This window comes from Jaculus jaculus, chromosome 2, assembly GCF_020740685.1.
Source record: "Jaculus jaculus isolate mJacJac1 chromosome 2, mJacJac1.mat.Y.cur, whole genome shotgun sequence".
Lineage (NCBI taxonomy): Eukaryota > Metazoa > Chordata > Mammalia > Rodentia > Dipodidae > Jaculus > Jaculus jaculus.
This window is the reverse complement of record NC_059103.1, coordinates 6419374-6446902: the sequence shown is the minus strand read 5'-3', so window position 1 is coordinate 6446902 and position 27529 is coordinate 6419374. Positions and strand designations below refer to the sequence as shown.

Genomic DNA, 27529 nt, shown 5'->3' with positions numbered 1-27529 from the left:
GTTTGAATATATGTCCTCCAATCGGTGTTTTGCTAAAACTTGGGTTTCCAGCCACCTGGTTGGAGGAGGGGTCACTGGAGGTGACGGATTTCCAGGCCAAGAGTGTGCAGAGCAGTCGGAGTCCTGCCCGGGTCCCTGCTGGCTGTGCTTGCCTGTGGGGCTGCTGTGTGGCGGCGTCTCTCTGTTTGGGTTTATGAATGGGGCCGGCCTCTTCTGCCGTCATGGAACTTCCCCTGGATCTATGAGCCTGAAGTAAACCCTTCCTCCCACGGCAGCAACGCGGGGAGCTGACACCGCCACCTGACGTCAACATTTGCTCCCCACGGGCACACACGTGAACACGCATACACACAGTAGACAGTAGTAAGGGTTGATCTGAGTGTGGGAAAGCTGCAACTGTCATACACGACTGAGGGGACTCGGGGCAGAACGCTTCGGCTTCTCCTCAAAAAGTTATTTAACGTTACCTTATGACCTAGCAATGCCACTCCTGAGCATCTGCTTAAAAGAACTGGTGGTGCATGCCTTTAGTCCCAGCACTTGATTGGCAGAGATAGGAGGATCAGCATGAGTCCAAGGTCACCCTGAAACTACATAGTGAATTCCAGGTCAGCCTGGGCTACAGTGATACCCTACCTCAAAAAAAAAAAAAAAAGTAAGCCGGTCGTGGTGGCGCATGCCTTTAATCCCAGCACTCAGGAGGCAGAGGTAGGAGGATCACCATGAGTTCGAGGCCACCCTGAGGCTACATAGTGAATTCCAGGTCAGTCCAGGCTAGAGTGAGACACTACCTAGGGGGCGGGGGAGGGGAATATGTTCAAACAAGCTCACACATGAATGTTCACAGCACTGAGTGAAAAGGAGCCAGCGCCACAGCAGTGTGCGTAGGGAGTGGGCGTCTGTGAGGGACACGCCCCGGGGTTGTGGCCACCACCCAGGAGAAAGGAAGGAGGGCTGATCCATGCTTGCTGTGGGTGAGCACTGAAAGCACAGGAGGGAAAGCCCCAGAATACGAGCAACCAGGATGGGCAGCTACGCACGTGTCAGACACACAGCAGCCGTGGCTAGAGCAGGAAAGGAAACTGCACGTTACTGTACACACATTACATGTGTCTGCTTTACGGCACACGTAAAAAATGGCTGACGGCACCTGGGGAGATGGCGCAGTCGGCAAAGTGCTTGCTGCACATGCACGAGAACTGGACTTTGGATCACCAGTCCCCATGCAAATGCCAGACATCCCAGTACTCGGCAAGCAGAGACAAAGGACCCCAGAGAAAGCCAGCTAGCTAGACTAACAGAATCCATGTGCTCTGGGCTCAGAGACCCTGCTTCAGTAAATAACATAGTGAGAGATTGAGGAAGACACCCAACATCAATTCCGAGCCTCCACACTCAAGACATACATGTGCCCACACGTGTAAACATACACACATACATGTATGCCCAACACACACAGATGGACACACACATAAAAACCAAGAAAATAAAGATGATACAGACTTGGTGAAAGTATTACCAAGACATCTACTTAGTAAGGGACTCATGTTCACAAGAAAGACCTTGTAAAAAGAAATCAATAAAAAGAACACAGCTCAGTAAGAGTTTGTAAGACTCAGAGCAGACACTTCTAACAGCCCTCGGAGCACACCTAAGGCCACCAAACACAGGGGCTCAGCACAGTCACTGCATGGGTGTGAACACATGCCTCAGCTGTCACAGGATGGGTGTGAACACAGGGTTCAGTAATCACTGGTCAGGTGTGAACACAGGGTTCAGCAGAGTCACTGCATGGGTGTGAACACATGCCTCAGCACAGTCACAGGATGGATGTGAACAAGGGCTCAGAACAGTGGATGGGTGTAAACACAGGGGTCAGCCCAGTCACTAGATGGGTGTGAACACAGGGGCTCAGCAGTCACTGGACAGTGTGAACACAGGCTAAGCATAGTCATTGGATGGGTGTGAACAAGAGCATGGCACAGTCACTGGACAGGTATGAACACAGGCACAGCACAGTAACTGGATGGTGTGAACACAGGCTAAGCATAGTCACTGGATGGGTGTGAACAAGGGCACAGCACAGTCACTGGACAGGTATGAACACAGGCACAGCAGTCACTGGACAGGTATGAACATAGGGTTCAGCACAGTCACTGGAAGGGTGTGAACTGAAATTAGAAACAGAAAGTATCTCACATCCCCTGGAATAATTAAATAATTGTTAAAAACAAACAACCCAGCCAGGTGTGGTGGTGCACGCCTTTAATCCCAGCACTCGGAAGGCAGAGGTAGGAGGATCACCATGAGTTCGAGGCCACCCTGAGACTCCATAGTGAATTCCAGGTCAGCCTGGGCCAGAGTGAGAGCCTACCTTGAAAAACCAAACAAAAAAAAAAAAGAAAGAAAAAACAAAAACGAACAACCCTGATAAACTGGTGTGAGAATCTTCACACTGCAGGGAAAGAATAAAAGCACCTAGCTGTACAGAAGCCAGCTTCAGCCCTCACAGGTTAGAGACAGGCAATAGCTCTGGACTGTCACTCCTGGGTGCTGTCTCGGAGATGTGGCCAGGAAAGGTCAGGTGGAAACCACACCATCCCAAACGGAGGACAGAGGAGACGAGATGGGCATGGGATGGATTAACACTCAACAGAAAGGAATGGCCTCCCAGTATACTTAGTATTGATTGCAAAATTGACATGTCCCCTAGGAGACAAACTTCTGGACATGTTTGAGGGGACTGTCTACATTAGGATAACTGAATTGCGAAGACCCAGTCTAACTGTGGGGGAAGCCTCTGGCAGCTGGGATCCAGGAATGAAGAGGAAAAGCAAGCTGAGCACCAGCATTCCTCACACTCTGACTGTGGACACACACCATGGGACCAGCTGCCTCACGGTCTGGCCTCCAGCGTTCCTCTCTACAGTGGACTGTAACAAACTGTTAGCCAAAACAAACCCTGCCTCCCTCCCTCCTCTCCTTTCTTCCTTCTGTTGCTTTTGTCAGATATTTTATCCCATTAGCAAGAAAAGAACTAACACAACTAAAACATAGAGCAAAACCAGGAGCAAGAGGAGGCATCTGCAGTGTGGTACACTGCGGTGGCAGAGAGCCAAGCCCAGCCTCTGTGGCCAGCGCCTAGTCCTAGCACCAGAGAAAGGAAGGCAGCTGTCAAAGAAAAACACAGCACCACTCCATTTATTTACAATTCTAGAACAGAGGAAACTGTTCAATGGAAACACTCAGAACAGTGCTATCTCCTGGGGACAGGAACAGGCAGGAATGCTGGCGAAAGCAAGGGAACGTCCTGTGAGCTGCCTGCCTGAGGACAGGATCCGGCGGCACGTTTTCAACCTCCTTCGCTCAACACTCAGGATCCGTCCCTGGCACCACATGTAAGTAGCAGGGCAGTTAAACACTCAATGGGGAGCGGGCAGGCTGGGGTGCGCCTGCAGCCCTGCGGCTGGGGAGAAGGAAGGGAAAGATGTCCTAAGCCCAGGAGCTCCAGGCCAACCCGGGCAACATAGGGTGAGGCTGTCTGTAAGTAAGCAAACAAACAAGGGACCACGGCTACTCCAGCCACCGCAGTGCTCGTGCCACACGCATGAGGACCCAAACTTGATTCCCAGGACCCACGTAAAATACCAGGCGTGGTGGTGTGCACCTGCAATCCCAGCATTTGGGAGGAGGAGACAGAAGAATCCCTTGGGCTTGCAGGCCTACTAGTTCAGCCTAATTGATAAGCTCCAGGCCAGGAGAGATCCTGTGTCAAAGGAAGTGGACGGCACTCCTGAGGAGGGAGACCTAAGTAGGTCTCTACATGCATTCACACATACACATATATACACACCTGCACACACATGCATGTGCACAATAAAAGAGTTAAGACAATCTGAAAGAGTCACGTTGTAGTTTTCCTAGAAGACCACAGAATGCCGTATGGGGCCACAGAACCACGTCTATAGGCACACACTGTGCAGGTCGCTAAGGCAAGTTTCTTCAGAGACCACCTTCAACCCCAGGACCCTGAGGCCCAGGGGTGCACACTCCCAACATGATAGGGCAGGGATGGGTACTCCACACCACTTACGAACATCAGACTGGCTGCTTCTGGGCCCCTTCCCACCCCACACTTTAGGGGGTACATGGACTCTAGTAAGAGTACTTCCAGAGACCCAGCCCTAATTGGTTGTTCTCAATATAATTAAAAACAGAATGACTGGGGGACTAGAGAGGTGGGTTAGCAGTTAAGGCGCGTACCTGCAAAGCCAAAGGACCCAGGTTCAATTCCCCAGGACGCACATTGGCCAGATGCACAAGGTGGTACACGCATCTGGAGTTTGTTTGCGGTGGCTAGAGGCCCTGGTGTGCCCATTTTCTTTCCCTCTCTCCCTCGCCCCCCTCCCCCTCAACTCTCTCTCTCTCTCTCTCTCTCTCCCTATGTGCCTATTTCTGTATCTCTCTCAAATAAATAAATAAAAATAAAATATTTTTTTTAAATAGGATCACTGAGAAACTGTGCTACAGCTGAGCTGAAAACCTCCTCCATGCACTCCAGATGACAAAAAGCTGGAAAAAGCCATGCTGTGTGCAGTTCAGTGGGAGAGAGAGAAATCACCAGTAAAGATACCCAACAGCGGACACTGAAAGCCTTATATTTGACCAACCAGGTCAAATGAGCCAACTGGTGCAATAGTGGCATGTCTGTTATGGGGGAACCCAACCACCCTCTAATTAGACTGGAGGCCTGCTCCATGGGAGGGAATATATACCTGATACTGAAAACCTACAATATAGGTAGTCACGAGCCCTAGGGGTGCAACATCTGCTGCTGTCTGGCTAAAAGTATATCCTATGCTCACCAAACTGCCCAGTAAGCACTTCTCTTAATGTTCATACCCATATATTAATGTTATTCTCACTTTTGGTTAGAGAACCTTCTCTTTTCAGATGGCAGTAACCTTGGGATGACTCAGAAGGCACCATGGTGCTGAGGAGAAGTGATAGAGGAATGCTCAGCACTGAAATGTCTCAATCACACCTTCCAAGGCTCAGGGTCCATTGTGAAAGAGGTGGCTGAAAGAATGTAAGAGCCAAAGGAAGGGTAGGACTCCTTACAGTGTGCTCCTCCAGACACAAAATGCCTGGATATCCATGACCTCACAGTGCCTGACACTATCTACGTAAGACGATCATAAGAGGAGGAAAATATGATGACATCAAAATAAAAGAGAGACTGATGGAGAGGGAGAGGGGACATGATGGAGAGTGGAGATTCAAAGGGGGAAGTGGGGGGACGGAGGGGGGGAATTACCTTGAGATATTGTTCACAATTATGGGGGTTGTCAATAAATAAATAAATAAATAACAAAAAGTAAATAAGACAACATAAAAGAACATAAACTAAAAAACAGAATGGCTGTATGACTGAAGGATGTGCCCAGAGTTGAAGCGGGACCTTGAGATGTTTGTGTTTACACACACACAACAGGCAGGACAGGGAGGAGACACCACGTCCCAGGAGCTGAAGGGACAAGGAAACGCTCTGTGTGGACCAGAGCCCGCCAGCCTTAGAACAAGGACACTGACACCTGCAGCCACGCGGGAACCGTGCCAACAGCATGACCAGTGAACACAGCCAGCACACAGGGCGAGACCCAATGGCGTTCCGCTCCTGCAGGGGAACAAGAACCCTTACAGTCACGGGCGGCAGAATGGGGACGGCAGGAATCAGGAGTAGTGGATTAAAACAACAGCAGATAGTTTTGGAGGCAGCATGACGGCCACCTGAATGAAGGGTCCACATGCCTGGAGGTGGCATGGCGGCCACCTGAATGAAGCGTCTACATGCCTGGAGGCGGCATGACAGCCACCTGAATGAAGCGTCTACATCCCTGGAGGTGGCATGACTGCCACCTGAATGAAGCGTCAACATCCCTGGAGGTGGCATGACGGCCACCTGAATGAAGGGTCTACATCCCTGGAGGTGGCATGACGGCCACCTGAATGAAGGGTCTACGTGCCTGGAGGGGGCATGACGGCCACCTGAATGAAGGGTCTACATGCCTGGAGGCGGCATGACGGCCACCTGAATGAAGGGTCTACATGCCTGGAGGCGGCATGACGGCCACCTGAATGAAGGGTCTACATGCCTGGAGGTGGCATGACGGCCACGTGAATGAAGGGTCTGCATGCCTGGAGGTGGCATGACGGCCACCTGAATGAAGCGTCTACATCCCTGGAGGTGGCATGACGGCCACCTGAATGAAGGGTCTGCATGCCTGGAGGCGGCATGACAGCCACCTGAATGAAGGGTCTACATGCCTGGAGGTGGCATGGCGGCCACCTGAATGACGGGTCTGCATGCCTGGAGTTGGCATGACGGCCACCTGAATGAAGGGTCTGCATGCCTGGAGGCGGCATGACGGCCACCTGAATGAAGGGTCTGCATGCCTGGAGGCGGCATGACGGCCACCTGAAAGAAGGGCCTACATGCCCTGGTGCTGCCCGCGTAGAGAAGGTTAAGGCAGGGCTGCGGGGATGGGTCAGTGGTTACGGGTACTTGACCTGCCAGCCTGCTGACCAGAGCTTGAGTCCCAGCACCCATGTAAAATTCATGCACCTTTAATCCCAGCGCTGGAAGGGAGACAGGCATATCCCCAGGGTGGGCTGGCCAGTCTAGCCAAATCCGCTCCAAGTTCAGGGAGACCCTGTCACAAAAACTAAGATGGAGAGTGACTGAGGTGATTCAACGCCCAAATGCACACCCATACAAGCGCATCTAGACATGTGCACCCACACAAACATGCATACATACATGCACACCATACACATGTGCTAAAACAACTGTGACAGTAAAATATAAATAGAAGAAAACAGTTTAATCAACCAGGGGATTGAGAAGCTCTGAGATTAACCAAGCATGCCTTTGGGCATACTCCGGAGGGCGATGTTTGCAGAGGGGGTTGAAGGCCCGCCCTGAATGTGGGCAGCACTCTCCAGCAGGCACATGTGCAACGAAAGGGAAGAAGGAGACCAGCCAACACAGGCCTGTTCCCTCTCTCTGCTCCTGACCACCGTCACGTGAGCAGATCTTCTCTGCCAAGATGGCAGCCACAATGCACTATAACTCAGAAACCAGAAATATGTATCTTTCCACCTTGATGTTATTAATGTCAAGTGTTTTTTTTTAAGGGGGGAGGGCTAGGGTCTCAGTATAGCCCAGGCTTACCTGAAATTCGCTATGTACTATCAGGGTGGCCGTGAACTCATGGTGATCCTTCTACCTCTGCTGGGATTAAAGGTGTGAGCCATCATGCCTGGCTTATGTCAAGAGTTTTTAACACATGGGAAAAATGACAAGGAAGAAAAAAGTCAGAGGGCTTCCTACCATATTTTTTAAAAAAATCACTGAGGACTTAAGGGGGTATACAGTACATATGTAAGGAGATGAACAGATTCTTGGGGGGTGCAATGCCCTAAGTGAGGTCAGGGGAAGAGAATAAGTAAAGGGTAGGAGGGAAGAGTTACTCAAAATTTAAGATATTATGAATAAGCCATATGAAAACCTGTTTCTTTGGATAATGACTCACCCAGAAATCATAAAGAGTTACTAGATAAATTTCAGTACCAAGGATGGGATACCTTCCAGTGAGTTGTTGGCTAGGAAGGTCCCTGGTGCCCTCAAAACATTGCAGGCCATTGCCAAGGCTCTTGGCTTCCCAAAAGAACCAGATGGTAAGACCTAATGGCTGAAGACTCCACATGCTTGGGCTGCAGGTCACTGAGAAATCAAGCTGGAACTGAGGTGAAAACCTCCTCCCTGTAGACCAGCTGACAGCGTGTAGCCCTATGGGAGATAGAAGTTGTCAATGGTGGTAAACAGCAGTGGACATCGCAAGCCTTAAGACTGCAGACAGGCCAAATGTGCCAACTGGTGCAATAGTGGCATGTCTATTATGGGGGTAACCAACCACTCTCTAACTGGACTAGAGGCCCACTTCATGGAAGGGAATACATCATGCCTGGTACTGAAAACCTAGTCAAAAGCCTAGGGCAGGGGAGGTCCTTAGCTCTAGGGGAGTAATGCCTGCTCTTGCCTGGCTACATATATATATTATGCCCACCAAACTGTCCAGTAAGCACTTCTCTTAATGTTCATACCCATATATTAATGTTATTCTCACTTTTGGTTACAGAACCTTCTCTTTTCAGATGGCAGTGACCACAGGGATGGCTCAGAAGGCACCATGGTGCTGAGAAGAAGTAACAGAGTGCTCAGCACTGAACATCTCAATGACACCCCCCAAGGATCAGAGTCCATTGTGGAAGAGGTGGCGACAAGAATGTAAGAACCAAAGGAAGGATAGGACTGCTTACAATACAATCTTTCAGACACAAATTGGCCTGAATATCCATGACCTCACAATGCCTGACTTGATCTACACAAGACCGTCATAAAAGAAAGAAAAGATAACATCAAAATAAAAGCAAGACAGCAGGCATGGTGGTAGACAACTTTGATCCCAACACTCAGGGGGCAGAGGTAGGAAGATCTCTGTGAGTTTGAAGCCATCCCTGAGACTACATAGTAAATTCCAGGTCACCCTGGGCTAGAGTGAGACCCTACCTTGAAAGAAAGAAAAATGAAAGAGCTGGGCACCGTGGTACACGCCTTTAATCCCAGCACTTGGGAGGCAGATGTAAGAGGATCGCCATTAGTTCGAAGTCACCCTGAGACTACATAGTGAATTCCAGGTCAGCCTGGACTACAGTGGAACCCTACCTCGAAAAACCTAAAGAGAGACTACATGAGATTGGGAGGGGATATGATGGAGGGTGGATTTGTGAGCAGGGAAAGTGGAGGTGGGAATTATCCTGGTTTATTGTTTATAGCAGCTATCAATAAAAAAAAAAAATTAGAAGAAAAAATCACTGGGGCCAAGGATGCAGCTCCAAGGTCGACTGCTTACCTCCTGACGTAAGGCCCTGCTCCCTGCTGCTGGTCAGAGTGGCAGGTAGCAGGCGGGAAGAGCAGACCAGTCCACAAGCCTTTGGGGAATCTCATGTCCACCGAGCGCATTGGTCACAAGGAGTCAGTGTGTTTGAACTGTCCAATAGCCAGAATCAGTATGGAGGGGTTTTGCTGGTTCCAAGTTCCTACTGTTGGCTGGAAGGCAGAGCCAGGAGAGGCTGCCTCATAGCCCCTGCCCTTACTTAAGGACGAGAGGTGATCTCCACACAGGGAAACACAGTCCAGACGCAGACCCAGCGCAGGGAACAGAACCAAGGCTGAGCTCAGCCTGCTGGGAAGCGAGTCTCCCAGGAATGCAGTTTGAAAAAAGAGCCTCTCCACGGAGGGGAGGGAGGACGGCCTTCTCCCAGCCTCCTCAGCGCTCCTACGTGGACACCATGCCCCGGGGATGCCAGAGAGAAGGGCTGTCATTAATAGGGTTAGTTCAACTTTCTTTTCAATGGTGCTGAAAAGTATATGCAAATCCACCCGTAATGAGGTTTAAAAATTCCATTTCATGGGATAATCAGACTTCAAAAAACTCAATTTTAGTTTTAATCAGATTTTAACAAGGATATTAAGTCCATTTCAGTTAGAAAAGGAAAAAACTGTGAATATAACACAAAATGTATTCAAGCTTAGCCCTGGGAGATAATTAAATAAAATTAATTTGGCAAGGGTTGTCAGTAAATGGAAAAGCCGTAAACAGGAGTTCATGTTTTTGATAGAAACAAAACAAGTCTTACTGTAGCAACAGACATGGGGCTTGCGATTGGCCGGGGAGGGTGTAGCACAGCCTATCCACAGCCAGGAGATGGACAGTCCTTCCCCATCCCCAGGCACAGTCACACGCAGTCACACAGGGGCAGAGGAAGAAATGCTGGGAGGAGATGGGGGGGAAGACAACTCACACCTTCTACAGAAAAGTTGGAAACTTCGCCCAGGTCTGCAGGGGGGCAGCCTCTGGCCCCAGGCAGCCTCCGGCACCAGCCACTCACCACCCAACCCACAGGCCGCACAGGAGAACAACGGCAGGGAATGGCAAACTCCATGGCCCAACCCCTCCCTCCAAGTGGGCCTTCCCAGTAAGTAGCAGGTGGGTCCTCCCGCTGTCTCTTCACAGAGCCCATGCCGCGGGCCAAGTTAAAAGGGCTTTGCCATCAGAATCTTCCATGGAAGGATGACACATCATTCAGATAGCTACAGGTTGCTGTGTGGAGCCCAAAGCCCTGCAGCTTGAGGACACCATCGGTACGAGGCTCACTCCCAATACCACCCTCACACAGGAGCACACACTGCTGGCAGATTCCCCCAGGCCAGGAGAAGGAAGAGACCCAGGGTCCCCAGAGAGCATGAAGCCACAGGGAAACAAGCTGCTGAAAAGGAAGGAGAGCAAGGCTCAGCACCGCCTTCTACCAAGCAGCCAGCCCTGAGTTCAGAGTGGAGGTCAGAGGGCTCTGGCCTTGAGGTTGATTGTACCTGCTGGTCTTAAAAATAAAGTTGAGAGGGCTGGAGAGATGGCTTAGCAGTTAAGCGCTTGCCTGTGAAGCCTAAGGACCCCGGTTCGAGGCTCAGTTCCCCAGGTCCCATGTTAGCCAGATGCACAAGGGGGCGCACGCGTCTGGAGTTCGTTTGCAGAGGCTGGAGGCCCTGGCGCGCCCATTCTCTCTCTCTCTCCCTCTATCTGTCTTTCTTTCTGTGTCTGTCGCTCTCAAATAAATAAAATTTAAAAAAAAAATAAAATAAAGTTGAGGACAGGCGTGGTGGCACATGCCTTTAATCCCAGCACTCATGAGGGAGAGGTAGGAAGATCCCTGTGGGCTCAAGGCCATCTGAGACTACATAGTGAATTCCAGGTCAGCCTGGGCTAGAGCAAGACCCTACACCTTGAAAACCCAAAAATAAATAAATAAAGCTCTTATTTACTGTACTTAGGATGAAACCCAGGGCTTTAAACATGTTATTGTGTAAGCACACTACCACTGAGTTAGCATGCAGCCCAAAAAGAAAGTCTGACCTAATACAGCTGTGTCCACTCACACTGCCCACAGTGACATTTTTTGTGTTGAGAAAAGGTCTTGCTTAGATAGAGCAGGAAGGCTTACAACATTCGTGGTCCTCCTGTCTCAGCCTCCCAGATGCAGTTAAGCACCACAACGCACGGCCTGGTGTGCCCTTAGCACTGGGACGATCAGCAGTCCCAGGTCACCCCAGTTTAGTGTGCAAAGTCCAAATGCCAAGGAAGGGCTGATGGCACAACTCTGCGCTATACATGACAGAGGTAGGGTGCAGTGACAACCACCCTGAAATGCTTACCACCTTGAAAGTTTACTACTCAGTCCTTTACAGAAGAGCCAGGCCAGCCACCACCCTGAGCCACCCCATGACCATAGGTAAGCATTGCAAAACTGCCAAGAAGCAGGGCGTGGTGGCGTATGCCTTTAATCCCAACACTCAGGAGGGTCAGGAAGATCACCATGAGTTCGAGGCCACCCTGAGACTACACAGTGAATTTCAGGTCAGCCTGAGCTAGAGTGAGACCCTACCTTGAAAGACCCAAAAAAAAAAAAAACTGCAAAGAGAACAACAGAACCAACACTATATGCGAAACAAGAGCAGTTTCTATTAGCACATCTGTGCATCACAAGCTTCCTCCGCAGCAAAACATGAGTAGCGACCCCTACTGGGACGCCCTCGACACTGCAGCTGGGCTGCAGTAAACAGTAAAACTGCCCAGAGCAAAGCGAAGCCCACAACAGCACCAGTGTCTCTTTTCTCACCACTAATGTTCTCATAAGTCAATAAAAAAATAAGCTTTGATTTAAGGGAAAATAAAACCAACATGCTACAACTTGTCTAGCCTAAAAGATGACTGGTACCTGCGTTTTGTAATTGCAATTCCAATAAATGGCAAAATGCTCCTGAGAACAGAGAGCAATAAACTGTAGCCATACCGAAAAAGCAGGGGGGGGACGGGGGCAGTGAGACTACAGAGAACTGTGTGTCTGAATGTCTTCCAGGAGGACGCGTAAGTAATTCCTATCAGCTCACGAGCAGACAAACAGCGGTGTGCTGGAAATGAACCGAGGAGCAGCCTGGCCCTCCTCGCCGTGGGAGGGCTGTTTGGTTCCACGGAACTGAAGAGGAGTTGCGTGCAATAAAGAATTAATTGCTAATCGTCTACCTCAGCCGCCTCCACTGACGAGACAGCATTGTGATGCCGCCTCAGAAGTTAAACGCTTCCTCTCCCAAGTGATGGCTGATCGCGCCTTACCTGGCAGCCTCCACACACAGGAGCGAGCCCAGACCCAGCCGGGAGGCAGGGCCCAGGCGGCTGGCCAGGCTGCCCTCCAGCAGGCTGTGCCAAGGTGCTGCAGAGTCATCAGTCTGCAAGAGCCACCACCTGTTGGTGGGCTTCCTGCCACACGTGTGTGGCACTCTCTTCAGGCTAACGAAACACACCCGCACCCCCCCAGCAGAAGCTGGGTGTCGGCACCCAGGCCAGCTGCCCAGTACCAGGGCAGCCCCAGACAGACAGTCTACTGACGGCAGAGCCCACTGTGCTTGAGGAGCCACCCAGCAAGGCACGGACTCACTTGGCTGACCTTGGGCCATTGGCCTTCCCAAAACCTCTAGTCCCTCCCTGCAGGCAGGATATACAAGCCAGCAGGAGGGGAAGGGCATGCAGCTGGCACCACGAATGGGCATCTGTGGGCAGGTGAAGACCTCTTCGGAGCAAGAGCTCCCTTCAAGCAGTGGACGCGTGGTTCTCTTCAAAGGCACCTGTTTCCACAGCAAAGGCAGAACCTGGCCTCTCTTCCCACCCCACCAATCCAGCAAAGACACACCGTCAAGCCCAGCCCGGTGACGCCTCCTGCAACCGTCACACTGCATCCACCTGAAGAGCCCTCAGTCTCATGTTCACGGAACTGCTTCCGCCACCATGTGAACGGGGCCTGTCCACCGCTGGCAAAGGCAGGAACCCAGTGCCAAGAATGGGAAAAGAAATGAGGTTTCCAAAACCATGGTTCTACCACTGGAAGTGGTGGTCAGAAAGGAACATGAGCTGACCCAGAGAAGAATCTGGCATGAACACAAAGCACTGTGGAAGCCCACCTCCACTCTGGATCTCGCTACAGTCCAAGGGACTACTGCAGGCAGGCCAGACCGCCATGGCAGGGCACATGAAGCCCAGGAGGGCCCAGGCAGAAGAGCAGGACCAACCCTCCCTGGGGAGAACTTTCTGGCCCCCCACCACCACCACCATAGCTGTGGGCTTCATCCCACTCACCCTGCAAAACTCACACCACTTCCTGGATGGACTCCTGCTTGCCTGGGCACCTGCCACACACCCACCAAGGGACAGCCACTGCCTGCCCATCTCTCTGAAGAAGCCTGGCACACTGTTCTGTGCCCCTCAGGTGCCTCCTTCTCCCTAGACAAGAGACCAGAGCCAAAGGCAAGACAAGGCCAGTAGTCCTGAGGAGGATACTGTCCTTCGGCCCAGCAGTCCAGTCACCAAGATGCACGGGCCACACCGATGCTGAAAGCCAAAGGCAGGTGACAGGCCTCCCCTGCACAGTCCTCCACCCAGCCTCCTGTCCAGACCAGTCACACCTTGACGCGGATGGCCTCAGCCTCGCAAGCGCACGCATGCACCTGTGCTAAGCCTCCTCACAAGGACAGCTGTGTCAAAATGGTCTCTCCAAAGTCCACAGGAAACACGAGGATGGGGAATAGCCTCCACCCATCTACCAGACAGTACGGTGCTGGGCTGTTCTAACCCTCCCAGTGCAAGGACTGATGAGTATCAGTTGTTAGGTGTTCATCCCGGCTTTAGTTGGTGCTGTCTGCCATGACATCAGCAAACTGCAGTCAGTCAAGGCCAAGCTCCCAGGACATCTAGACCACTGCCACCGTGGCCCATGCCTCATGGCATGAGCTCTGCAGACAACGAAGGAAGCCTGCAGCCTAGCGCCTGTCACTCATGTGCCCCACAGGTAGCAAAGGACTCAGCAGTGGCTCCAGTACATACTGCTTACACCAAAGACATTTTAATTTTTTTCTATTCATTTGTGTGTACACATATACATGTGTACATATATGCATGACATGACCACACATGGACATGAGCATGCCACAGCATGTGTGTGGAGGGCACAGCAATGGCGGGACATTTCTCCTCTCCAGCCACTCTTCTGAGACTGGGTTTCCTTTGCTGCTGCTTTCGAGCTGCCAGACGCTCCACAGGCGCACTGGGGTTACAGGCAGGGGCCTCTGTGTCTGGCTTTATGCGAGTGCTGGGGAGGTGGAATTCTGGTCACCCTCAGGCTTGCAAGCAAGCGCCTTTAAGTGCTGAGCCATCCTCCAGTCCTGATGACTCTCTAACCATTTCAGAATCTCTCTGCTACAGATACTTGACCTCTTCCACTTCTTACCAAGACAAGAGGACAGGTCAGACCCAGGGTCACAGGCGACGGTCGGGACGGGGGCGGGGGGGGGGGGCGGACTCATGGGCAGCAGGGGCGGGTCTGCTGATGCTGACCCTGCAACCTCCTCAGCTCCAGGAAGACCCTTAGCCAGCAAATCAGTCACCTAAATGCATCTCAGTGCTGAGCTGAGTGGCAGGACCCAGGCTCTCTCAGGCCCCATGCCTGGCAGCCAGCCTGGCCACAGTAGCTCTGAGGAGTTTGCCAGCCTAAGGATGGAAGACATGGGCAGCAAGGCAGAGCTGCAGGTTCTGTGTGAGGCATGATGTGAATGAAGACCTCAGAGCTGTGCTCAACAGCCCTGGTGCCTCTGCTTTAAAGACAAGAGCAGAACTATCACAAAGCCAGAGGTAGAGAGCTGGAGACCACCAGCCTGTGGCCTGTCATTTCAATGATAATCCCCTCCACTTGTATGGATGCAAGCCTGCTCTCCTCCACAGAGCTCAGCACAAAAGCTCTGCTGAAAGGCTTCTCTGTGAGCTTTCCAGGAGACTGCCTGCCTGGGCCCTCAGTGCTCCTCCCGCAGGAGCACGGCTACAACCAAGTGATGCTCCTCTCTGGAGAAGTGCAGGGCCAAGTGGGACCTAGGTTCTGGAATATTCAACAACTAGGGAGCCCCAGGCGCTGAGGCCGAGCAGGCAGGCATGGGAGAGACGCAGTTGCCGATGCTGATGACCACGGGCAGGAGGAAGAGCACCACCGCGTGATCCCAGGCCACCCTGTCCAGGCCAGATCTCACAGCCGCAGAAACGATGCGCAAGGCCCTCATGGGAATCGACCCACATATTGGCGGGCTATTTTCTGGAGTCTGCAAGACAAAGACCCTCCAAGCACCATGGCTGCTGGAAGGCCCCTGGTGCCCTGAGAGAGACCTTCAGCCCCTCTTCCACTCTGCATAGCCAACTTCACCCCTCCTGCCAAAGCCCTCACAGTTCTGTGTGAGATAGCCTGGGCCCCAGGTTCCAAGACTCTCCCACTTTTGCCTGGAGATAAAGAGGCCTCGGCACCCTGGGGCTCCTGACTGCCGAGGGGGGCCCAAAGGTGACAGGACCCCGACTAAGCACCTGCTGAGTCAAAACCAACCCTAACTGGAGGTGGCTGCCACAGCCTCGGCCTCAAGTGCATCATCACCTCACAGCCCTGCTACACCACGGGCTTTCACTACCGGGCCTCAGGTTTTTGTCAAATCAATTTTGGAGGAGGCACGGGAGCCGAGCCCAATCACAAGGCCTGGGGAAAATCCCCCAGAGTGCCTCAAGAGCCAAGGGCAGAGTGAGAAGTACACAGCACTTCCAAGCCAGGGCCCTGCTGCGCATGCAGATGTCTGACACACGTGTAGACTGCTCTAGAAAGCACTTTTTCTGCTGGCTCGAAACCCCACTGCCGTGCGACCTTCTCCAACATACCACCATCAGCAGGGGTGGCACCAGCTGCATCTCGTCCTTTGCCCCTGAGGCTCAGAGGCCATCAGCCCTTGGGGGTGGGTACCCATGCCACGAGAAGACCTCGGCAAGGCTTCACAAGGGCAGGGAGGAGGCGCTGCCGCCCCGAGCAGCACGGGGCCGGTCTCTGAGGCCCTTGCTTCCTACCTCACACAACTGAGCACCCTCACAGGCTTGTCCCCACACGCAGGTGGCTGCAGCCCTGCATCTCTCACACGCAAGCATTCCCCTAACCCGCTCCCCCAGTGTTTCCTGAGTGCCCGCTGCACACCACACACCAAGTCTGTCCTTCAGCCCAGGCCGCAGGGATGAAGGGCCAACGCGAGGAAAGTAGCATGGTTAGAAAGTGCATATATTTTAGGCACTGGAGACCAAGGTGGGAGGGGAGCCCAGCCCTCTGGGGCTCCTGAGACTAAGAGACCACCCCAGGCCCAGCCTGTTGGGTCCCTCCCTCTCCTAAGGTGTAGAATACGAACCAATGAAAGGCCAAGAAAGGGCCACGTGCCACAGGTACCAGAGGTCAAACATTTCTCTTCCCTCTCCTCTACCCTGAAGAAAATCATTCCAAGACGAGTCACCTCAAGATCCCAGGCTCTCCTTCTTCACCCACATTCCCAAGCTCAGCAGAGCTGTCAGTGTCCATCAACCCAACACCCACCTCATCACGAGCACAGAAAGCAGGGAGCAGATGGGCCAAGTCGGGCCAACCAATTAGCTCCCTCCTCAAAGGAAGCCACATTCTGCAGCCCCTTGCTCAGAGGCCCCCTCACTGGCCTCGCACATCAGGTAAGCCGGTCCCCAGAACGTGTCAGCTGGCTGGGCCACAGACGTGGTCAGGAAAGCATCCAGGTCAGCACTTGCTGGCTCCCAACTCTGGCTCCAGGAGATGGGTCAGCAGTTTGTGGTGGGCATGTGCCAGCTTCAAAGCCATGTGAGCTGCCTGCCTTCTTACTACCCTCACCCTCCTCAGTGCCCAGCAAGACTGCACACATGCTCTCAGGTACAATGCCCACCCAGCAGGGTCGGCAGCAAGACCAGACTTGGGCACAGAAGAGGCAGGGCCAGGAGCCAAGCAGCAGAGACATCTTAGCCACAAGCAAATTATCCCCTCAGCAAAAGAAGGGCAGACTACAGAGGAGAAACCTGCTCAGTAAGGCTCCCCTCCATCTGAATTGCTAAACACAGTGTCGAAGAGCCCAGCGCCCAGGCTGCCTGCTCTCCTCACGTCATGGAGGCACACTCTGGTAGAACCTTTGAAAGGACACACCCGCCCAATTAAGGCCTGACATTCACATTCACTGATTGAAATGTACACAAGTACAGTTTTTTTTGAAGGGCAATTTGGCACCAGCTATCAATTTCAAATGCGCATTTTTTTTCTGACTGAAACTGCTGCCTTTAGGAATTTATCCAACCAACACTGTTTACTGTGGTGCGGAGGATGACTGTCCCTCAAAACGGGAATCAGCCAGGCAGTCCTGAGCAGCTCCTCAAACCCCGCACGGCACAGGCTGCGCTGGTGCTGAAACACTGTCCAAAGCAAAGCCAGGCGTGGTGGCACACGCCCACAAGCCCAGCACTGGTTGCTAAGGACAAGGCTCACCGGGTGTTCTTGAGACCAGCCTGGGCGAGAGTTACTTCCAAATCAACCCAGGACAGCGTAAGCCCCTGCCTCAAGAGTCATTAAAAAATAATAATAACAACAGAAGGAGGTACAGGGGCGATAGATAACTCAGTCAGTAAAGACCTTGGCTTGCAGGCACAAGGACCTGAGTTGAACAACAACCCAAAATCAAGAAGAAAAAAATTAAAAAAAGAAAAAAGAGCCCGGTGTGGTGGCACACGCCTTTAATCCCAGCACTCAGGAGGCAGAGGTAGGAGAATCGCCTTGAGTTCAAGGCCACCCTGAAACTACATAGTTAATGCCTGGTTCAGAGTGAAACCCTACCTCGAAACACCAAGAAAAAAAAAGCTAGACATAATGGCACACACCTATAATCCAAGGGCTAGAAAACCAAAGACTGATATATAGCAAGAATGGGCGCACCAGGGCCTCCAGCCATTGCAAATGATCTCTAGACCTTGTGCACCTGGCTTACGTGGGTCCTGGGGAATAGAACCAGGATCATTTGGCTTTGCAGGCAAACACCTTAACCACTAAACCATCTCTCCAGCCCCAAAAGATTATCTTTCATGTGTGTGTGCATGTATATGTATGGACATATGTGGAGGCCAAAGGTCAATGTAGGGGTTCCCTCTGTAGCTGTGCACCTTAGTTTTTGAGCAGGATCTGTCAAACCTAGAGCTACACCAGGTGGCCAGTGAGCCCGATGACCCATGGTCTCTGCCTCCCAGTGCCCAATTACAGGTGTGCACCGCCAGCCTGCACATTTACATGAGCACCAGAGATCCAAACTCAGGTCCTCGGGCTCGCTCGCTCGGAAAGCACTTCACCTGCCGGGCTGCCCTTCCTTTCCAGACGCCCTGCTGCAGTGGCTTGGCGGTCTCCTGAATGCCACTGCCCCTGGGTTTCGAACTTTGAACTTTGAAGCCTATGTTGCCCAGGCCAGTGTAAGTAAGCCCTGTAATCTAAGCTGCACAGGTTTCTTTAGAAACTTAATGAATTACTTTGTTGGGCTCTAACCAAAAAGCTGATGGACTGTGACTGTGTTCACCATACCGACTGATCTGACCGCTTGCTGATGTGTGCTTCCTAAAGTTCTTGCACACTCTGAGATAGCTGGTGCCTTGCAGCCCCTGTAGACATGGACGGGGCTGGTCACCAGAACAACAATGCTGAAACAGGATGGGGAAGAGACACAGGCTGAGGTCGAAGTAACATCCCGTAGCCAGTCATACGCCCAGTCACACTTGTGCAGTGAGTCCCCTAGAAGAGCCCAAGAGCTCCCGGCCAGATCGAGGTTGGAGCCCTCCCCATGCACCGCTGCTCCTGGCTGTGCGCTGAGTCTCTGCAGTGGGAGGCATGAAGAAGGCCTTCTCCCTGGTCTCGGAGCAGCTCGAACCAACCAACCCAAGGGGGTTCCAGTAGCCTGGCTGCTGAGCCAGTCAGTTGGGAGGAAAAGACACCCTGTGACTTGGGTCAGGTATGGGCCGTCAGCCTGGGGGTTAGGCTCAGAGACGCATGAGAACTGGACAGCAGGACACCCCGTGGATGTCCACTAGAGAACCGCTGGCTGTGCAGAAAAAGTACATCTGGTGTCAGGGTGCGGGGCGAGCAAGAGGCGGGGAGACAGGGAAGAGGTTATTTTCTCCTGCTCCGTCTCTCCACGTCCCTGCGTTATTAGGTCATCTGTAATTACTGTCAGCTGCATCTCCTGGTTTTCAGAGTACGGATCTTAGACATACTGTGTTAAATTTATCCCTAAGTATTGCACAGTCCTGTTGCTATTGCACACGCTGTCCTTCCGACGGCTCTCTGCCAGTGCTCAGAAATATCATCTATTGTTCAGTGTTGCGCCTGTACCCTGTGACCTGGCTCACCTGGTTAATCAGCTCAAACAGGTTTGTATTGATGCCTTGGGGATCCTACATAATTGTGTCACTGACACCCAGCTTCAGTGTTTTCTATCCACTCTTAATAGATAACTGTCTCTCCACATCGCACAGGTCAGACCTTCAGTACAAACAGTGAAGAGGGGAGAACAAACAGCCTCATCCTCTCCTAAGGGTAACAGCCAGCTACAGGGGCAGCAGAAAGCACATACCTGGTCTCCCACCTGCAGCACAGCAGGACACACACGGCCTCGTCCCCGTGGACGGCCTCACCACCACTACCACACTCACAGTATTTTACAGACATCTTTTACTCAAATGTGGGTCTCTTCTTTCCTAGCTTGCCAGGTGTTCTCAATCACTAGTGTTGAGTTTTACAAACAGACCTCAGGATGGGCTATGAAAACAATGTTCTCAGGAGCCTGGCATGAACCCCACTCCAGCCTCTCTCCACTTTTCTGCCACGCCTGACTATCCTGCACAGCTATTGGCTGTCTCCAGTCATTCACCTTCCATACCATAAGTCCTTCCCAGACAGAAACCTCATGATACCTAGCGCTTCATGTCGCCATACCCACACTCCCTCACCATACATCGTGAAACCACAGAGAATTCCTAAAGGCCATATGGGTAACAAGGGCCACATGCTCCTCAGGACTGGAGCCACCAGAGGCCTTCAAGTCCCAAGCCACAGCATCATACATACACACTGCCATGCCCCTTCCCAGGACCCTCCAAGTGACACAGCCTAATCTGCTCCAGATCACAGGACCCTGAGCCCCGGCCACACGTATCCTAGGTTGGCAGGGCCATCTCCCTCAGATCGCAGGACCCTGAGCCCTGGACACACGTATCCTAGGTTGGCAGGGCCATCTCCCTCAGATCACAGGACCCTGAGCCATGGACACACATATTCTAGGTTGGCAGGGCCATCGCCCTCAGATCACAGGACCCTGAGCCATGGACACATCACAGCCTCCTACACCAGCCAATTTGCTTATCCACCCCTTCCTAGTATCTCTGGGTTCCTCAGAAATAAGGAACCCTACACTGGAGAGGTGACCACCAGCACACTCCATCTTAAACCAGAGCCCTGTTCCCAACCTTGTGGTGGTCACTCAAGGGAGACCCACCCTGAAAGTGGGCGGCTCTATCCCATGAGCTGGGATCCCTGGCTGAATGAAAAGAAGAATGTGGGCTGAAGAGATGGCTTAGTAGTTAAGGCACTTGCCTGAAAAGCCTAAGGACCCAGGTTTGATTCTACAGGACCCACATAAGCTAGATGCACATGGTGGTGCATACGTCTGGAGTTCTTTTGTAATGGCAAAAGACCATGGCATGCCCATTCTCTCTCCATCTATTTGCCTCTTTCTCTGTGTCTCTCTCAAATTAAAAAATATTTAAGCCAGGTGTGGTGGCGCACACCTATAATGCCAGCACTCAGGAGGCACAGGCAGGAGAAGCACTATGAGTTCAAGGCCAGCATGAGACTACATGGTGAATTCCAAGTTAGCCTGAGCTAGAGTAGAGACCCTACCATGAAAAAACAAACAAAAAAAAATTAAATTATATACAAAGAAAAACAGGCGCTGAGCAGCAGCTTCCTCACTGCACACAGCACGGCCGGCCGCCTCACATGCCTGCCACCCTGCCTTCCCACCATGATGGACTATACCCCCAAACTATACGCAAAACAGACCCTTCCTTAAGTGGTCTTGTCAGCTTTGTAGCACATACAATAGGAATGAGACTGACCTACACTAGACACCCAAAGACCAGGACCCCAGGGCATGGAGGGCTTTGACAGAGGCTGGTCACAGATGTGGCAGGCATGGGACAGGCCACAGGGGCAGAATCTCCCTGCCCACGAGCAGGCAGAAAACAGATATCCCTCATACCCTGGTCAAGACCCTTGACCCTCATTAGGAAATGCCCTGTTGGGAGGACAGCAGACCTCAGGACAGACACACTGAAAAGGCCAAATCATTAAGGGCATGGCGCCACCTAGTGGTCACCATGCCTCAGACCTCACGAAGCTTGTGTGGAACATGTCCCAAAACAAGGGTAGAAGATGCTGAACACACTGGCAGACCCCAGGGCACCGAAGTGGCTGCTTCAGGGCACCTGGTCAGTGAGAGGTGGCTGACCGCCTCAGGTCTCTGCTGCATGGTCCCTGGTCTGGTGCATTCTTTTGTGCACGTGCCCGCATGTGTGAGCATGACACAGCCCTAGAATCCCAGCGCCCAGCTCCTCCCAGCTCCCACACCCCTGCTGACCACACCTGAACCACGCCCCCTCCCAGCTCCTCCCAGCTCCCACACCCCTGCTGACCACACCTGAACCACGCCCCCTCCCAGCTCCTCCCAGCTCCCACACCCCTGCTGACCATACCTGAACCACGCCCCCTCCCAGCTCCTCCCAGCTCCCACCCCTGCTGACCATACCTGAACCACGCCCCCTCCCAGCTCCTCCCAGCTCCCACACCCCTGCTGACCATACCTGAACCACGCCCCCTCCCAGTTCCTCCCAGCTCCCACACCCCTGCTGACCATACCTGAACCACGCCCCCTCCCAGCTCCTCCCAGCTCCCACACCCCTGCTGACCACACCTGAACCACGCCCCCTCCCAGCTCCTCCCAGCTCCCACACCCCTGCTGACCACACCTGAACCACGCCCCCTCCCAGCTCCCACACCCCTGCTGACCACACCTGAACCACGCCTCCTCCCAGCTCCTCCCAGCTCCCACACCCCTGCTGACCACACCGGAACCACGCCCTCTCCCAGCTCCTCCCAGCTCCCACACCCCTGCTGACCACACCTGAACCACGCCCCCTCCCAGCTCCTCCCAGCTCCCACACCCCTGCTGACCATACCTGAACCACGCCCTCTCCCAGCTCCTCCCAGCTCCCACACCCCTGCTGACCATACCTGAACCACGCCCTCTCCCAGCTCCTCCCAGCTCCCACACCCCTGCTGACCACACCGGAACCACGCCCTCTCCCAGCTCCTCCCAGCTCCCACACCCCTGCTGACCACACCGGAACCACGCCCTCTCCCAGCTCCTCCCAGCTCCCACACCCCTGCTGACCACACCTGAACCACGCCCCCTCCCAGCTCCTCCCAGCTCCCACACCCCTGCTGACCACACCTGAACCACGCCCCCTCCCAGCTCCTCCCAGCTCCCACACCCCTGCTGACCACACCTGAACCACGCCCTCTCCCAGCTCCTCCCAGCTCCCACACCCCTGCTGACCACACCTGAACCACGCCCCCTCCCAGCTCCTCCCAGCTCCAACACCCCTGCTGACCATACCTGAACCACGCCCCCTCCCAGCTCCTCCCAGCTCCCACACCCCTGCTGACCACACCTGAACCACGCCTCATCTCATTAAGCACAGACCAACACATCCCAGCTGGCACTTAAGTTTCTAACAACCTCTCAAAACATACCCAACAAAAAAAGGGGGGGGAAAAGTCGGGGCTGGGGAGATAGCGCAGTGGTTAAGGTGCTTGCCTGTGAGGCCTGGGGACGCAGGTTCCACTCTCCAGGCCCCACGTCGCCCAAAGGCGCCCAGTGACACACGAGCGCAAGTTCACACACCGCACGGGCGGCGCGTGTCTGGAGTTGACTGCAGTGGCTAGGGGCCCAGGTGAACTCTCTCGCTACCAACTCTTCTCTTGCATAAGAATAATTAATTAATAGGCTTGAAAGGGGGGAGAGGAAAGAGCTGGAGAGATGGCTCTGAGATTAAAGGCACTTTGACAAACCCTGATGGACTCGATTCCCCAGTACCCACATAAAGCCAGATACACTGAGTGGCACACGCATCTGGAGCTCATTTGCAATGGCAGGTGCACCCATACTCACCCACTTTGTCTGCTTCTCTCTTTCAAGTAAATAAATAAAATTTTTAAAAAATCATCAGGGCTGGAGACATAGTGTAGCAGTTAAGGCACTTGCCTGCAAAGCCTAAGGACCCAGGTTCAATTCCCCAGTACCCACATAAGCCAGATGTACTAGGAGGTGCACACATACAGGGTTCCTTTGCTAGAAGCCATGGCGTGCCCATTCTCACTCTTTATCTCTGCTTCTTTCTCTCTCTCAAATAAATAATATTTTTAAATATTATTAACTTCAGCTTAATATACTTTTTTATTTATTAATTCACTTATTTATTTGAGAAAGAGATAGAGAAAAGAATGAGTGCACCAGGGCCTCCAGCCATTGGAAATAAATTCCAGACGTATATGCCACCTTGTGCATCTGGCTTTACGTGAGTACTAGGGGATCAAACCTGGGTCCTTTGGCTTTGTAGGTAAGAACTTTAACAGCATCCTTAACAAAAAAAAAATTTTTTTAAATAAAAGGAGCTGGAGAGATAGCTTAGTGGTCAAGGTGTTTGAAGCCAAAGGACCTCAGTTCAATTCCCCTGGACCCACATAAGCCAGATGCATAAAGGGGCACATGCATCTGGAATTCATTTGCAGTGCCTGAAGGCCCTGGCATGCCCATCCTCTCTCTCCCTCTCTCTGCCTCTTTCTCTCTCTCAAATAAATAAAGTTTAAAAAAAATAAAATAAAATAAAAAGTGCGCCGGACATGATGGTGCGTGCCTTTAATCCCAGCACTCGGGAGGCAGAGGTAAAAGGATCGCCCTGAGTTCAAGGCCACCCTGAGACTACATAGTGAATTCCAGGTCAGCCTGGGCTAGAGTGAAACCCTACCTCAAATAAAAAAGCCAGAAAAAAATAAGATAAAATAAAAAATTCAACATAGCACAGTAGTTCTAAGGCCGCCCCATCACTCATACGCAGCCCCCAGTGCTGCTGACTCATTTGGTCTGGGCCTGGCCCCAGAATCTGTGCTGTCCAAACTCCAAGTGATATATTTTTTAATTAATTATTATTTGCAAGTAGACACACACACACAGAGAGAGAGAGAGAGAGAGAGAGATGGATGCACCAGGGCCTCTTACCACTGCAAACAAACTCCAGATTCATGCACCACTTTGTATATCTGGCTTTACGTGGGTACTGGGGATTTGAATCTGGGCCATTAGGCTTGTAAGCAAGCACCTCGACCACTAAGCCATCTCTCCAGTCAGTTGTGGGTGTGTCTACTTGAGCCTCCGGCCTCAGTTACCCAAGGAGCTAGACTTCAGGTGAACAACCACGCTTAGAGAAAAGACTCCTGGGGGGAGGGCGTCGGGGCCTGGACCAACAGAGCTTCTTGCGCATTAAACAGAGTCTAGCAATACGCTAACACCAAACCCTCCAACCCCGTGTGCATTCGACCAGGGTGGCTCGCAATCCATACCGTCACAGAACAAGTGTCACCACGGAGTACAGCGTGAGTCACCTGGGTTGTCAAGGCTAACCTGAGACAGTTCCCAGACATCTGCCAAGATGTTGAGCAATGGTGAGGTTTCCAAGGTGCCAGGCAGCCACAGCCGCCCAGACATGACAGACAAGCATGAGAAAGAACATCTGCCCAGCAGTGATGCCCACCACTGAGGAGAGACTTGGGACACCAAGAAGCCAAGCACCACAAAGCCTGGGCCCTCTGCCTTGCAGAAAGGCCAGTCCCCAGGTCAGGCGTTCCCGGCTGTCAACAGAGGGGCCCAGGACAGGGCATCAGCCAGGGGCCTGGCCATCTCTATAAAGACAGGCTGGCACAAGCAACAGCTCCCATCTCTTGCCCGGCCCTGTGGTAGGAAGAGCACAGGCAGCCCCGGCCAGGACTGGGCTGGGACCAAGCCACCCAGGAACCAGCTCCACTCTCCACGGAGTACTCGGGAGGGGAGCCTGGTCCAGAGAGCTCAAAGAAAAGCTGGGCGTTCCCTCCAGGCCATGGCAGCTGTGCTACTCCACGCTGACAGTAACTGCTTCGGGAAGAACCAGGCACCCCAGTGCTCCAACAGGCCAGTCAGACTGGGCACAAGGGGCCTCTGATCTCCATCAAGACAAAGCAGTCACAGAGGTTTCTGGTCTGAGCAGAGTCGCCCCAGGAGCAGGAGGGACACTCGCCGGCCATTAAACAAGCCCAGAGAACAGGAGAAAGCACATGCCAAAAGGCCTGCTGGGCCAGCCTGAGAGCCTGGGTTCAAACGGCAGCTGCTCCCTCCTCTGTGACTTACAAGGACACCTAGAGGCACTGCCAAGTGGTAGAGAATGGAAGGCTAGGATGGGAAGGAGGAGATTCCGAGAGCCAGCAGGGGATGGGGCGATTACAGGACAGCTCAGCTGGGACGGTTTCAATCATGGCCTTGTTTGAGCAGCGGGAGAGACAACCTGAAGCCAGAAATCTCGACGCCCTTGAAACCAAACAAAAGGCTTCTAGAACCCTGCAGGCGTGTGCCCAGGCCCGCTCTGCTCATCCCGTCTCAGTCCCCCAGCCTGTCAGACACACAGAGCACACGGGATACCGCAAAGGGCAGCAGCTGGATCACATCTTCGGAGGCTCACAGAAGGTCACTATGGCCAAAGAGTGGGCCACACCTGGTCACTGACGCCCGAGAAGCATGGGGCACTGGTCAGATGCACTGGCTAACGGGATCTACCTGCCCTTCCCATATGAACGCCTGCGTCCTTTCACCTCCCTGCTGGCAGTGAGTCTGGCACAGACCAGCTGAGCGGTACGCAGCAGGAGCCTGACAAGATCCCCGCACGTTGATGTGACTGAACCCTAACTTTTGGTTCATTCTAAGTGGTTACCAACACCTAAAAGGAATGACCGCCCCCCGACAGTGAGGGTGCAGGACAGTGGGAGCTGCCTGCGCCCTCCTCTGCTGACTCTCATGCTGGGCCCCACAACATCAGCGCGAAGAACCACTGGGTTCCCCTTCCCTACTGCTGCAAAGCCCCCTGCAGAGAAGCCCACCCAGGAGGCAGAATCAGCCCTGGAGGCGACCACCCCGAGTGGGACAGAGGTGGCGGCCCACCTACCTGAGGTTCAAGCCCATGGTCTGGTCCAGTCTCTCCCAGCTCTGCAGCTTCGTCAGCAGCCTCTGGAAAGACAATGACAGCACTTGCTCCAGGGTGAGTTCAGACCCTGCGCCTGCAGAAGCCGCCTCCAAGAGATGCCCATCTGGAACGGGCAGCCTGGTGTGAGCCACTAACTACGCCAGCTACTCACTCGGGGGCCTGGAGCCCCAACAGGTCATCAGCCACCTGGGAGCCGCTGGGGTGACGGCTCAGTGGGTAAACTGCTTGCTGTGCAAGCGTGAGGACCGGAGTTCAGATCCCCGGTGTCCACATAAAAGGCAGGCATGAAAACGCTGATAATCTGCCAGACATAAAAGGTAAGACCGGCTGGGCATGGTGGTGCACGCCTTTAATCCCAGCACTCGGGAGGCAGAGGTAGGAGGATCACCGTGAGTTCGAGGCCACCCTGAGCCTCCATAGTGAATTCCAAGTCAGCCTGGGCTAGAGTGAGACCCTACCTTGAAAAACCAAAAAAAAGATAAGACCGTATTGCTGAAAGCATCACGGGCTAGGGTCACAGGACCTCAGCGCACCATGCTGCAACAGGAAGGGAAACTAGCTTGCTCTTGGCGAGCCCCACAGTGCTGGAGAGACAACAATCGGCAATAACGTGAACAGGCCAGAACCCTGCAGACAAAATTAACCAGCCAGACAGGAAGTACACACTTGTACAATAGTGGCACACAGCCTCTGCGGATAGCCAACTGTTCTCTGACTGGACATGAGGCCTGCTCACTGGGAGAGAACTCATAGCTGGTACTGGAAACCAAGTCAGAATCCCACGGTCAGGAAACTCATAGGCTTCAGAAAGAAACCCCCTCTGCTCTCCGGTGAAAGAGTGGGCTTGCACAACAAGAAGCTCTCAAATAACTTTGTATACCTCCTTTAACTCAAGCTCTCACTCCTGGCTAGAGAATCTGTTTTATTTTATATCTATCCATCTGGCAGAAAACAAAAAATGGAGAAAAGCCAAGATCTAATGATAAGACAAAAAGATAGCCAACTGCCCACCATGAGGCGTGCCACCTCCACCACATCTGCCAGGGCTCAGGAGAAACTGCAGAGAAAGCAGCAACATGAACACT

The 27529-nt window shown here is 52.9% G+C and overlaps 1 protein-coding gene across 4 annotated transcripts in view; it reads right to left on the bottom strand.

The window, feature by feature from the left end:
* The window catches only part of Mad1l1 (mitotic arrest deficient 1 like 1), a 345185-nt gene that overhangs the window by 291663 nt on the left and 25993 nt on the right, over positions 1-27529 (bottom strand). For all 4 annotated transcript variants that reach the window (XM_045143912.1, XM_045143914.1, XM_045143911.1 and 1 more), the window contains exon 9: positions 26406-26467. In XM_045143912.1, coding sequence (XP_044999847.1) covers positions 26406-26467 — 62 coding nt within the window. The remainder of the gene's footprint in view (positions 1-26405; positions 26468-27529) is intronic.